Source organism: Notamacropus eugenii, chromosome 4 (assembly GCF_028372415.1).
Source record: "Notamacropus eugenii isolate mMacEug1 chromosome 4, mMacEug1.pri_v2, whole genome shotgun sequence".
NCBI lineage: Eukaryota > Metazoa > Chordata > Mammalia > Diprotodontia > Macropodidae > Notamacropus > Notamacropus eugenii.
The window spans coordinates 201,238,023-201,251,995 of NC_092875.1; the positions used below are offsets into that span (position 1 = coordinate 201,238,023).

Genomic DNA, 13,973 nt, shown 5'->3' on the forward strand with positions numbered 1-13,973 from the left:
GAAGGCAAAAGATCTAGGCTTTTAAAATCAAAAGTAACTTACCCACCAAAATGAGTATAAGCCTGCAGGAATAAAAATAGACCTTTAATGAAATAAGGGACTTGCAAGTATTCCTGATGAAAAGGTCAGAACTGAGTAGAAAATCTGACATACACAAACACAGGAGTCAAGAGATAGATTAAAAGGTAAATGTAAACAAGCAACCTTAAAGGACTAAACAGTTAATTTTTAGAGAGGACGTGACACATGTAGCCCCTCAAAGACAATCATCAGATATTACAGAGAGAACTGAATTAGACAGAAAGTCTACATGTGATTCTGTTATATTCCAATGATTTTAAAGAAAGAATGAAAATGGTAGAGAATAAGGGAGAGAGCGGAGGTCAGAGGAAGAAGTGGAAAATTAACTCATAAGTGGAATACACAAGTAGACTACCTGAAAGCCATGATCAAAAAAGAGCCTAGACCTCATCTTTCCTGAAATTCTCAAGGAAAACTGCCCTGATATTCTAGAACCAGGGGGCAAAATAAGTATTGAAAGAATCCACCAATTACGGCCGGAAAGAGATCCAAAATGAGAAACTCCTAGGAATACTGTAGCAAATTATAGAGTCCCCAGGTCAAGAACAAAATATTTCAAGTAGCCAGAAAGAAGTATTGTGGAAATACAATCAGGATAACACAAGATCTATCAGCTTCAATATTAAGGGATCGAAGGGCATGGAATATGATATTCCAGAAGTCATCACCTACCCAGCAAAACTAAGTATAATACTTTAGGGGGGAAAAATGGTCATTCAATGAAATAGAGCATTCTGGATGAAAAGACCAGAGCTGAGAAGAAAATCTGACTTTCAAACACAAGAATCAAAAGAGGCATGAAAAGGTAAACACGAAAGAGAAATCATAAGGGACTTACTAAAGTTGAACTGTTTACATTCCTACATGGAAAGATAATATTTGTAACTCTTGAGACTTTTCTCAGTATTTGGGTAGTTGAAAGGATTATATACAGACAGACAGACAGAGGGCTCAGGGTGAGCTGAATCAGAAGGGATGATATCTAAAAAAATAAAATCAAGGAGTAAGAGAGGAATATATTGGGAGCAGTAAGGGAGAAATAGAATGGGGCAAATTATCTCCCATAAAAGAGGTAAGAAAATGCTTTTTTCAATGGAAGGGGAAAGGAGGGAGATGAGAGGGAAAAAGCTAAGTTTACTCTCATCAGATTTGGCTTAAGGAGGGAATAATATACACACTCAATTTGGTATGAAAATCTATCTTACACTACAGGAAAGTAGGGGAGAAGGGGAGAAATGGGGTGAGGGGGGTTGAAGGGAGGGCAAAGGGGAAGAGGGGATAATTAGAAGTAAACACTTTTGTGGAAGGATAAGGTCAAAAGAGAGAACAGAATAAATGGGGGGCAGGATAGGATGGAGAGAAATATAGTCTTTCACAACATGACTTTTATGGAAGTCTTTTGCATAACTACACATGTATAACCTATATTGAATTGCTTGCCTTCTCAGTGGGGATGGGTGGGGAGGGAAGAAGGGAGAGAAGTTAGAACTCAAAGTTTTAAAAAATGAATGTTAAAAATTGTTTTCACATGCAACTGGGAAATAAGAAATACAGGTAATGGGGTATAGAAATCTATCTTTAATGGGGTATAGAACTCTATCTTGCCCTACAAGGAAATAGAAGAGATGGGGATAAGGAAAGGGAGAGGTGTGATACAAGAGAGGGTAGATTGGGGGAAGGGATAATCAGAATGCATGGTGTCTTGGAGTGGGGGAGGGGAGACATGGGGAGAAAATTTGGAACTCAAAATCTTGTGGAAATGAAGGTTGAAAACTAAAAATGAATAAATTTAAAAAGAAGAAAAATACTAACAACAAAAATTCATCCTGATGAACAAAAAAGGACAAGAATATCAATGTAAATAATTTAAAAAGGGGGGAGAAGGTGGAAGGAAGGGAGCCTGTGAATACTAGATCTAAAACTATCTAACAAAGCCATAATTATTAAAATAATTTTTAATTTAAGGCTAATTTATGGGAACATTTCACGTACATAACACACAAAAGTAGAAGAACATAATAGTGTCCTACTTTCTGATAAACCCAAAGATCACAGCTACCGGGGCAAGAACTCATTATCTGACAAGAACCAAAAGGAAAAATGGAAAGCAGTTTTTTCTAGGTATAAGATCAATATTTCATTCCACATACCAAGACAAATTCTAAATGGGTATGTGATTTAGACACAAAGGGTGACATATTAAACAAATTAGAGGAGCATAGAAGAAATTACCTGAATATCTAGGGAAAAGGGAAGATTCATACTTAAAAAAAAATAGGGATAGGTTCATAGGAAATAAAATGGACACTTTTAATTACATAAAATTTAGAGGTTTTTGCACATACAAAACCAATACAACTCAAGTTAAAAGTAGAAAATTGGTGTAAAATATTTGCAGCAAATATCTCTAATAAAGGTCTCATTTCTAAGACATGTGTATGTGTGTATATGTATGTATAGTCAAATTTGTAAGAATAACAGCCATTCCCCAATTGATAAGTGGTCAAAGGATATGGATTGGCAGTTTTTAGAGGAAGAAATTCAGCTAGTAATAGGCATATGAAAAAATGCTCTAAATCACTAAGAACTGGAGAAATACAAATTAGAGTAATTTGAAAATTAGAGAAAAACAACTCTGAAGTATCACCTCATATCCATCAGATTGGCCAAGGTGACAAAAAAGTAAAATAACAAATGCTGGAAGGGATGCAGAAAAACTGGTACATTAATGTATTGCTGGTGAAGCTATGAACTGGTCCAACCATTCTAGATAGCAATTTGGCACTATGCCCCAAAACCCATTAAACTGTTCTCTGTCTCAAAAGAGATCAAAGAAAGGGGAAAAGATAGCATATGCTCAAAAATATTTATAGGAGCTCTTTTTATGGTAACAAAGAATGGGAAACTAAGGGAGTGCCCATCGATGTAGGAATGGCTAAATGAGTCATGATATATTAATGTCCTGGAATATTGTTCTGCTCTTAGAAATAAGAAAGGGATTGACTCAAAGAAATCTAGGGACACTCATATGAGGTGATTCAAAGTGGTGGGTAGAACTAGCATAACAATTTACACAATGACAATATTGTTAAGACAAATAACTGAATGATTTATGAACTCTGATCAATACAATGACCAGTTATAATTCCAGAGTATAATTCACCAGTATAATCAATCCATCCTTATGATGAAACATGCTATCCAGCTCTAGATAGAGAAGTGATGAATTCAGAGTCCAGAAGCACACTTTTTTTTGGCGGTAAGGGAAGGAGGAGGATGGCTTACATGGGGAATTTTCTGGCTTGACTATATGTAATCGTAATGGGTTTTGTTTTTCTTGATTTCTCAATGAGTGAGAAAGAGCAAAGTGGAAGGGAGAGAATTCAGACCTGAAAGTAAATTTTAATAGTTTATTAAGTAATTATTAAAGATAACAGAACATAATTGTCCAGATATAGCCTAACCAGGTCAAAAGGATAACAGAATGCTCACTTTACTCATTTTGGACACTATAACTCCTGTGCTGAATGAAGTTTATGATTATGTTAGCTTCTGAGCTGCAAAGACACACTGTTGACCCACTGAGCTGGAAGTCCATCATAGGAGTTTATGCCTGTTTTATACAAACCACTTGCTATCTATAGCATCACCCTATCCTGTAAATGAAAAATGGAATTTATGTGCACAACAACAGTGAGTCAAAAGATCTGATTTGGAATTCTAGTTTTCTCTTTTGCTACTTGAGTGACCTTCAGTCCTTCATCTCACCTCCCTGGGCCTCAACTTCCTCATCTATAAAATGAAATGGCTCGACTACATGGTCCCTGAGGTACCATCTTCTAGTTCTAAGTCTATAATATACAATTTCTACTTATCTTCACTAAATTTAGTCTTGTAAGTTTCAATTCACTGTTTAATCCTGTTGCAATCTAAGCTCCTTATTTGGCACTCAATGACTTTAATGACAGCTGATCACATGTTCATCCCTGGCTACCTTTTTTCCTCAAGAGTTTGAAACTGATGACACAGGTGAAAAAGTCACTAATTTGGGCAGGCAATTATTGAAACTTTACACAATAAAAATAAAACATGAATGGCACCCGGTACAAGTATAATGTCCTTTTCTACTAGTGTCAGAACTCTCATTGCAGGAACAAAAAAGCCACAGGCATTAAGATTTCAAAGGTAAACAATAAGACTAGATAAAATCAAGGTGCTTAATATAATGAAATTCTTAAATGTTCAAAATAGAAAATTTAAACAAGATTTCAGTATCTACTATCAATGTTCAGGTTTTCTTTTAAATCACTCTGAATTTCTAGCAATCCTGAAACAAAGCAAAAAATATTTTTATAATACATGGTATCTCTCCTATACAATGAACTTTTAATTAATCAGTTTAATTAACTAGTCTTTTTTATTACTCACACGGTAAGTAAGAATTACAAACATAGAATAACATATCTCCCATTCCCCACCAAATATTATTTCTACTATCACACAAAATGTTTCACCTAACAGAGTGAGAAAATAGGAGGAAAAAAATACATCATATCAGTCAATAGTATTAAGAGTACACATGAAAAAACACGTGAGATAAAAAAAAATTCCTTCAGTGTACATATTAATATTTCTTGTGGGTTTTTTGCCCCTATTGCCAATACTAAAGCAATTTTATTTCCTAAAGAATACTTTTGTTAATTAAATGCATACCATATAATTTGCATATTTCTCAAGGATAAAATGGGAAAATAAAAGGATTACAGACAGGAAATAACCTGATTAAAAAATAATCACAATATTTTAATGTTAATTGGTCTGTACAATAAAAGAACAAGGGAAATAAAAGATTGCATCTTACTACAATGACTTTAGTAAAATTCAGCAATGCATTAATCCTATTCAAATAATGGCTATATTTTAAAATGAACAACCACTCAATTATCTCTGGATCCAGTTCAATTTATAAGAATTCATGAAATTCTCAAGTTAAAAAAAAAGATTGGTATAATATAGTGAGGCAAACGTAGCTACCCCCACCACAAGAAAAATCTATTAATATAATTTCTATCCTTCAAAAATCTGAAAAGTGCCTAAAAAATCTTTTCTTTTCAGCTGTTCTTGCTGAAAGCTGCTGTGTTGACGATTTCAAAATTCCTTATAACCTTATCACTTACATAGAATAGCAGGCATCAGTCTCATTCTGTTACAGCAGTGATTCAGAAAAGAAACTACAAAGATAAAAAGAGAACTAAACAAAATCATTTGGATTAAGAGGGTGCTATTTCCACAACTTATAAAGAAAAGGGAGCAGGTAAGAGAAAAGAGACAAAATAACAAATGTATTTTTAAAATGAAGGCAAGAAGGGATGTAGAAACAAAGAGTCCTATAACATGAAGAAAGGGGTAAATAACTAGCCAGTTTGAAGAGAATGTTTAAAAGGAGTTTGGGCTGAGGAAGAAAAGAAAAGGAAAAAGGGGAAAAAAAATCAACACAACACCAATGAAATCAGAAAAATAACAGGGAGTAAAGTCTAATTATGTAAAAGGTCGGTAAGTATTAAATTACTGGTGAGAAAGAAAAGTCAAATCTAAATCAACTTTTATAAAGCAAAAAAACTTCCAATGCTCATTGAAGTCAGAAGAACATGAACATCTCATATGTTTAAAGCAAGGCACTACATAAACTGGCCTGTAAGTTCTATTTAGACACTGATCGGGTTTGGAAGTAACGCAGGTTATCAGGTTCCTAATTATATAATTTCTGCTCAGTAGTGCTACAAAGAAGTGCCTTTAGAGAAAGGCTTAGTTGGCTTAGTAAACATTTCCTTTCAGCAGTTATTGCCTTTTCCATTTGGTGACCAGGGCTTTCTTCTGATCCAACTGCTGTTCTTCTGATGGCATCACTATCGTGCCCCTTTAGAACATTTGGAGATAGAGCCTGTACAGCTCATTAATACAAGACAGTAATCAAGCACTTGGCGGAGAAAGAGTACGCAATTTTTGGTGCTTTGTGTCACCTTCACAGAAATGGCAGTGGTTAGGGCTAGGAAGCTTTCATGGGGATGGCAACAAAGCATTCATGTGTGAAGGGTACTATGTTCCCTTTCAGTTTATGGGGACTCAAATTAAAGGGCAGAAGATGTTGAGCAGGGGGAACTAGTAATGTTAACTTCTCTCCAGCTCCCATCATATATATATATACATGTATATATATATATATAGAATGAAGCAGGATCAAAGTCACCCCAAGAAGCACACATTGCCTCAATGCCTCATCTCAAATACTGGTCAAATCATCTTTCCTGACATAAAGGAAAAAAGTTAGTGGAGAATCACAGATTCCCAGTGTTGGAAGGTACCTTTGAGCTTTTCCAGTCTAACCATTCCTGGAACAGAATTCCATTTACCACATCCCCCATGTTATTACCCAGTTGACTCCTGAAGATCTCCAGTGAAGAGAACTCTAATTCTTGAAGCAGCCAATTCAATTTTTTGGAAAGTTCTCAATTGCCAGAAAGTTTTCACCATATCAAGTACAAATCTGTCTGCAACTTCTACCCACTGCTCTCAGTTGTCTTCCAGGTCAAGGGTAACAAGACTAATCTCTCTTCTATATGACAGGAGCCTAGAGTTAATGTTTCACTTAGTTTCCCCTAAATCTTTGCAATCATACATTAACATTCTGTTACGCCTTGCTGGAAACAATGAGAGCAATTTATAAGGTGTCTAGTTTTCATCTAAGCTATCTAATGTCTAACCCATCTTTGATTGTTTATGGAGAGTAAGATTATTTGGGATAATATTACTTTGGATAAGCTCTATGACCATGTGTTGGGGGTGGGTTACTATCCTGGCTTGACACCCTCCATGCAAAGATCAAAGAAAGGATTTTTTTCTTTTTTTGATGTCAAGAAGATATCAGGTATGACATAACTATTCGGCTTTACTGTTCTTAACTGTACCGTTTACACTGTGTAGAATTGCTATCCAACGAGTGTGCTCTGTGACTATGTACATACAAATATTGTTTGAATCATGTTTCAAAAGGGATTTTTGAGTCTGAATTAGAGTTTTTTATTGTTATGATTCTGTGATCAAGAGGTAGTGGTTCTTCAGTGCTTGAATACTAATGGTAAATAAACTGGTGCACTTTATTAATGGATTACTGGATTATAGTTTAGCCCTCAATTATTTAAGTTTGAAGTCAGACAGTCCAATCCAAATTCTCTGGTCAGCAAAGGAAAAGTAGCAAATTCCTTAACTTCATATGCAAATATGCTTCAGAATTCTTTAAATATAATCGTTTTTGATAACAAACTGATTTAACCTTAGGAAAATATTTGATTTTGAAAAATTATTTTTGACAACCTGATACATTCAGAACCAAGTAATGTACCTGAAAGAAGAATGTTCTCCATGGACTGGTAACGTGACAGGAGAAGCTGGTGACTGGATATATAGAGACTGTCCAGAATTCTGAGTCCCTTTTCTGATTAGCTTCCCAGTGTTAGAATCATAAATTCGAACTTCTGGACCAGGCTGACACTTTGGATGGATAGGTGTTGGATGGAACAAGGCTGTTGGAAAAGCACTCTGTATATCAGGAAATGTTGCTGGACTATTTTCCCTGTTGGATAAAGATTGAACAGTTTTAAATTAAAAGACATTTTTAATATTAGTATTCAATGAAAAACAAGAATCACCATTTTTTACTAAAAAACAAAACAGGCTCTTGATGTCAATTCCGGGAAAAAAAACGTTGTAGGCACCAATAATTAATTGATTATTAGCAAAATGTTCAGGTTAGGCACATTCAATTGTGTTCTGAGGATACTATAAAGTTTTACAAAGACTTGGGGTTCATGAAATCTTCAAAAATATAAGCAAATAATTGCCATGGTATGAAAAACAGTTATACACCAGTGACCATTATTACTAGGAACAGATATGTTATACTGCCCCCATTAAGAATTTGGGTGCCAGAAAGTATTGGGAACCATTATAGGGTACATATCCCACAGATTTCCTGTAATAAATTGCTTCTGTTTATCTACCTATGACATTCAGCCTTCTGGTTAGAAAATTTTTCAACAGTCTTCCAAGCATAGCAGGGCTAAACAAAACATGGTGCTTTTCATTTCTCTACAATATACTGATGATGGACTCTTGATAAAAAAAAAAAAAATTAATTTTGTTGTTTTGACAGACACTTTTTAACATTTAATAGATGCTCCCAACTACACTTTCAAAAGAATTTATAATACTGTTATGAACAACTGCTAAGGATATGTAAGGTAAAAAATAATATCTAAACTTTATTCACAAATAAAAAACTATACTGTAGTTTTTACATTATAGTATCAATAGATTTCATTCTAAATAAGATGCTATGATCTAGTTTCTAAGCTAAAAGAGGGAAATTATCTAGATTCTAGAGGCCTCAATTCCCTCTATTATTTTTATACCAGGTAATATATAAATAAAAATTCATCTTTTAGCTCAGACATAAGACATACTAATACTGGTAACTAGATTTGGGGAGGGGGGTGGTGGTACAAACCTGTGATCTCATTATTATAACAAGATCCCCTCTGCCAATGAAGATCAACTGCTATGTGATTTAACTGGATCTTTTTCACATTTGTTTTTAAATTTTCTGTTCCCTCCTCCCACCTCTTCCTCAACCCACTGTACATGTGAAATCATGCAAAACATATTTTCTTATTAACCATGGGCAATTTAGTTTAAACAGTTATCTGGGACACTGAGGTGTCAAGCGATATGAACAGGATACACAGCCAGTGTACACCAGAGGTAAAACTTGAACCAGATCTCCTTAACTCAGAGATTAGCTCTTCATTTACTATGTGATGCTGCTCTCTCTGAGTAATTAATCCTGATTAACCACTTTAACAGAAAAGAACAATGATGGGGATAATGCAAAATGTCAGGTGAAACAAATATACTTGGCTTTGACCAAATAAAATTAGAATGTTGAAGTAATGAAAAAAATCAAAGTACATTCTGAAAACAGGAAAGAACAGATTTGCAAAAATGAAATTATCTCTAGATTGATTACTTATATTAAGAGGAAACAAAGCTCAGACTGCAATGGGGTGACATGATGAAGGAACAAAGGATTTAAACTGAAAAAAGTAGGGTTAGGTAATGCTAAATTACTAAATGTTAAGATGTAAAATCCACTAATTAATAGGTTATTCCCATCACCACCTCTGAAGCTTCCAATCTTTGTTCATTCAAAGGAAAGAACCTAAAATTTTGTTCTAAATTTGAAAAACTAATGTGTCCCTAGATTCAATCTTCTGGCTAAATAAGTACTAATAAATCAGTTGTGGAAGCAAGAGGAGAGTCAAGGCGATGTCCTGAGATTCTTTTAACATACCACACTGTCTTTAAAGAACAATGAACAAGCCATAGGATTTCAGAGATGGAAGAGACCTAAATCATCTAGTCTAGACTTGTTTTTTTTTACCTACATATGAAATGATTCAAGAGGAAAACTGGAAAAGTTAAGCATTTTTACCTTTGCGTTTTGATGTAATCCTCCTTTAAAGGGAAGAGTTGTTCCTCTACTTTGTCCCACCTTTCCAAGCAGCTCCACAACCAATCAGGGTTTACAACATGGAGATGTTTACACTCTTGAGCTCGTCTTACTTTCTCTGTGCCTAGTGTTAAGATAATCACTCTAAAAATTAATGTTTAAACAGTGATCTATTTAAAACAACCCCATGACTGCCCCCACAAAAACAATAAAATCGACATTCAAAAAGGGCTATCAACTTGCTTTCTGGCACAACTGTGTTTCTTGTGCATTATTTACATCATCCCAGCCATTTTCATGCTATTTTCCTTGCACTACTGCGCCCTCCAGAAACCATGCTATAGAGGAACAAAGCCATTCATCTTTGAAATTCACACACTGGATGTCATGACTTGTGAGAGCCAGATCTGAACATGCTTCACCATCTTCCTTGCTAGTACCGCCCCTCAAGTTTCTCAAGTATAAGGCTATAAAAGTCATGCTGTAGAGTTTTCATCTTATCCAAGAAGAAATAGGGAGTCATTCAAGGTGTCTGAGCAGGAAAAGGGGCATAATCAGTTATATATTTTGGGGGAAGATTATCTCAGCAGCTGCGCAGAGGACCTATTAGAAAAAAAAGAGAGGAATCTGGGAGAATAATCAGGAAATTATCATAAAAAATAATCTAGTGAAGCAAGTGATGAAGTTCTACACCACAGTGATGGGTTTGCAAGTGGAAATATGGGATGAAAGAGAAATACTGTAGAAGAAGAATCAACAGAACTAGAGAAACTACTTGGATGTGGATGTAGACAATCAAAACACAACTCTGAGGTCACAAACCTGATGGGCAGCTAGATGATGTAATGAGCTTGGAGTCAGGGAGACCTGAGTTCAAATCTGCCCTGATACACTTATTATTTGTGTGACCCTGGGCAAGTGACTTAATCCTGTTTGTTTCAGTTTCCTCATCTGTAAAATGAACTGGAAAACCACTCCAGTATCTTTACAAAGAAAATCCCAAATGGGATCATAAAAAGTCAGACGTGACTAAAACAACCGAAGAACAACACAAACCTAAGTGGCTAGAAGGACAGGCAGCTAGGCAGTGTAGTGAACAGAGCTCAGATCCAGGATCTGACATAACCAGCTAAGTGAGCCCTGGCAAAACACTTAACTTCTGCTTGTTACAGTTTCCTATCCGTAAAATGAAGAAAATAGCAGCACCTACCACCCAGGGCTGTTGTGAGAATTAAATGAGATAACATTTGTAGAGTGCTTTGCAAACTCTAAAGTGCTATATAAATGCTAAATGATGATATCATTACCATCATCAAATAAGAAAGTCTGGAAGAGGGGTGGAATAATTAAGGTTCTATTTTAGACAAGTTAGATTTCAGGTGAGGATGGCCTACAGGCAACTGATAAGGTAAATTCAGGAAAGATATTAGGATTAGATACAGAGTCACCAGAGTACATAAGAGGATTTAACCCATAGGAGCAAGCAGATAAGATCACTGAACGAGACCAAGGAGTATTCAGGCAAGTAGGTGAAGAACAAAGACAAAGCAATACCACAGAAGTGGAAGGAAAAGAGTATATCTAAGAAGAGAGGATGAACATCAGTTTCAAAAGTTGCAGAGAAATCAATTGGATGAGGTCTGGGAAAAGGTCCTTACATTCTAGTTAAGAAATCACTGATAATCTTGGGGAACAGTTGCATAAGTTGAAGGGTCAGAAAGCAGACTACAAGAGGTTGAGATATGAGTGGGAGGCTCTGATATGAGTGGGAGATCGAGATATAAATGGGAGGCATAAGTATAAATAGCCTTGTAGGAGTTTTATAAAATACAGAAAATATGTGAGATACTAGCTAGAGGGCATAACAAGGGAAAGGGAACGAATTTAAAGAATGGGAGGGGCAGGGAGAGAAGATGTGTGATTGTAGACAGCAGGGAAGTAGGCAACAGATAAGAAACAAATGATAGGGGGAAGGGAGCTGAAAAGGCAAGCTCTTGGAAGAAGCAGGAAAGGATAGTGTACAAGGAGAGGGGTTAGACTTGGCCAGAAGGGCCAAGAAACTGTAATACAGAATGAGAGGATAAAGGATAACATTGAGGAGTTTTGGAGGAATGAAAAAGGGGAGAAGGAGTTCATGATGCATGATCTCAGTTTTTTCTTAGTCAAATAGGAAAAATTCTCTGCCAAGAGGAAGGTGATATTAAAAAAAGGCTGGAAGACAAAAGGTTTAGAACAGCCACTGTCAGAAAAAAAAAGGCAAGTCTAACAGAGTCGCATACAAAGGTCCAGTTCAAATTCTAGTTACAAATAATTAACAGAATTTTAGAGTAAGAAGGTGTAGCTCAAAGGCCATTTACTCGGAGCCTTCCTTTCTCTTAGGCCAAATCTTTCAGTCAGCAGGGACGAAAGACTTCTTCCAGCAGCATTCAAAAGCATGGGAAAAGGAGTAGAGTGGGTTGTCTGGTAAATAGTGACAAGATGGGGGCGGTTAAAGATTCAAAAGAAAGAGGACAGCATAGAGTTTAAAAGGCTTAAACTGAAGGAAGGAAAATGAAGCAAAGACAAGGGTTCTGATGGAAGAAAAGAAGAAATGGATGTGCGAGAGGTCACAATGAGAACAAAGAATAGGTTTAAGAGGAGAGCAAGTGACGGAGAGATGAAAACGAGGAATTTCAGAATTCAGGATCATTAATGTGGTAGTTATGGGTAATGGTAAAATCTAAACTATGGCCCTTCCTGTGGATGGCTGAGATGGAACAAAAATATTAGCACAATATATGATATTGACATAGCACATTAAGGTTTGCAAAGCATTATCTCATTTTAACCTACTAATAACCTTGTGAAATGGGCACTACAAATATAAGTCTCTACAGGTAAACCAACAGAAGCTAGGGGGTTAATTAACTTAGCCATCATTATACAGCTACTAAATGTTAAGAATCAGGATCTGAACCTGACTCCAGACCTAGGACTTTAATACCATGCTGCTCCTCACATGTAGGTCAAGGAAATTAAGGATGCTGATACATAAAGAGACCAATTCATGGACTACTGCTGCTGCTTTGTCCCACATGCGTTTCCATTCTGATCACATCCCCTCACAAATTTGCAGCACCAACAATAGTACTTAGAAAGTTCTTAGGGGATTTAAAAAGAGGAGTTGAGGGGGAGCTGTTTAATGAATTGTTCCAGTGGTAGTCAAGGGATTTTGTCTTCCTTGTGAAGGCGAGAGGGATATTAATGAAGTTTTTTCAAATTTCCAAATTACTGACAAGGGAAGTACCATTCTTACTGTCATCCATACTGGCAACCTAGGGGTCACCCTCGATTCCTCTCTTGTTCTCACTCCACCTATTCAAACTGTTCAGTCTTGTCACTCCTACCTTCACAACATTTTTCCTATTTGTCCCCTCCCTCCACTCACTTGAACATCATCCTGGCACAGGCTTCTAATTACCTTATGCCTAACCCTAGACCAGGGGTGGGGATCAGCAACTTCAAGGCCACATGTGGCCCTGTAGGTCCCCAAGTGTGGCCCTTTGACTGAATCCAAACAAATTCATTTATTGTTCTGTGAAGTAAGACCTAGAGGATCATATGTGACTTCGAGGCCACAAGTTCCTCATCCTGGTCTAATTATTACAGTAGACTTCTTCATCAAGTCCCCATTTTAGTCTATCCTCCACTTAGTTGACAAAATGATATTCCTAAAACACAGGCCTGACCATATCACACTCTATTCAAACTCCAGGGGCTCCCTATTATTTTCTCTAGTATCAAATATAAAATCCTTGTTTGGCTTATAAAGCTCTTTATAACCCAGACTCTTCCTATCTTTCTAGTCTTCATATACTTTATTCCCCTCTGTCTACTCTGTAAGCTAGCAACATTGGTATTCTTGTTGTTCCTTCAAAATGATATTCCATCTCCCAAATTACATGGTTTGTCAGTGGTTGTCCCCTAAAATTGAAATGCTCTTCTGCTTCACCTCTGCCTCTGGTTTCCTTCAAGATTCAAGATTAAATCCTACTTTCTGCAAGAAGTCTGTCTTCTACCTTCCCCCAACCCCCTACATATTACTATCTCTCTTTGATTTACTTCTTTACACTATATGAATCTTATAGGTACACAATTGTTTGTATATCATTTCCCCTTAAGAATGTGAGCTCCTTGAGGATAGGGAGCACAGTTTTGCTTTTCTTAGTATCCCCAGGACTTGGACAGCGCCTGGCACAAAATAAGGGTTTTGTGACTGATTATGTCCCAGCAGCCTAGTAGCAGAGAACATATAGAGCTGTTCAAGAACTTCTACACTATCACATCC

The 13,973-nt window shown here is 36.3% G+C and overlaps 1 protein-coding gene across 2 annotated transcripts in view; it reads right to left on the reverse strand.

The window, feature by feature from the left end:
• The window catches only part of CTDP1 (CTD phosphatase subunit 1), a 154,420-nt gene that overhangs the window by 92,134 nt on the left and 48,313 nt on the right, over window positions 1–13,973 (reverse strand). For both annotated transcript variants that reach the window (XM_072604043.1, XM_072604042.1), the window contains exons 9-10: window positions 9,629–9,770; window positions 7,481–7,711 (exon numbers count right to left, since the gene is read on the reverse strand). In XM_072604043.1, coding sequence (XP_072460144.1) covers window positions 7,481–7,711; window positions 9,629–9,770 — 373 coding nt within the window. The remainder of the gene's footprint in view (window positions 1–7,480; window positions 7,712–9,628; window positions 9,771–13,973) is intronic.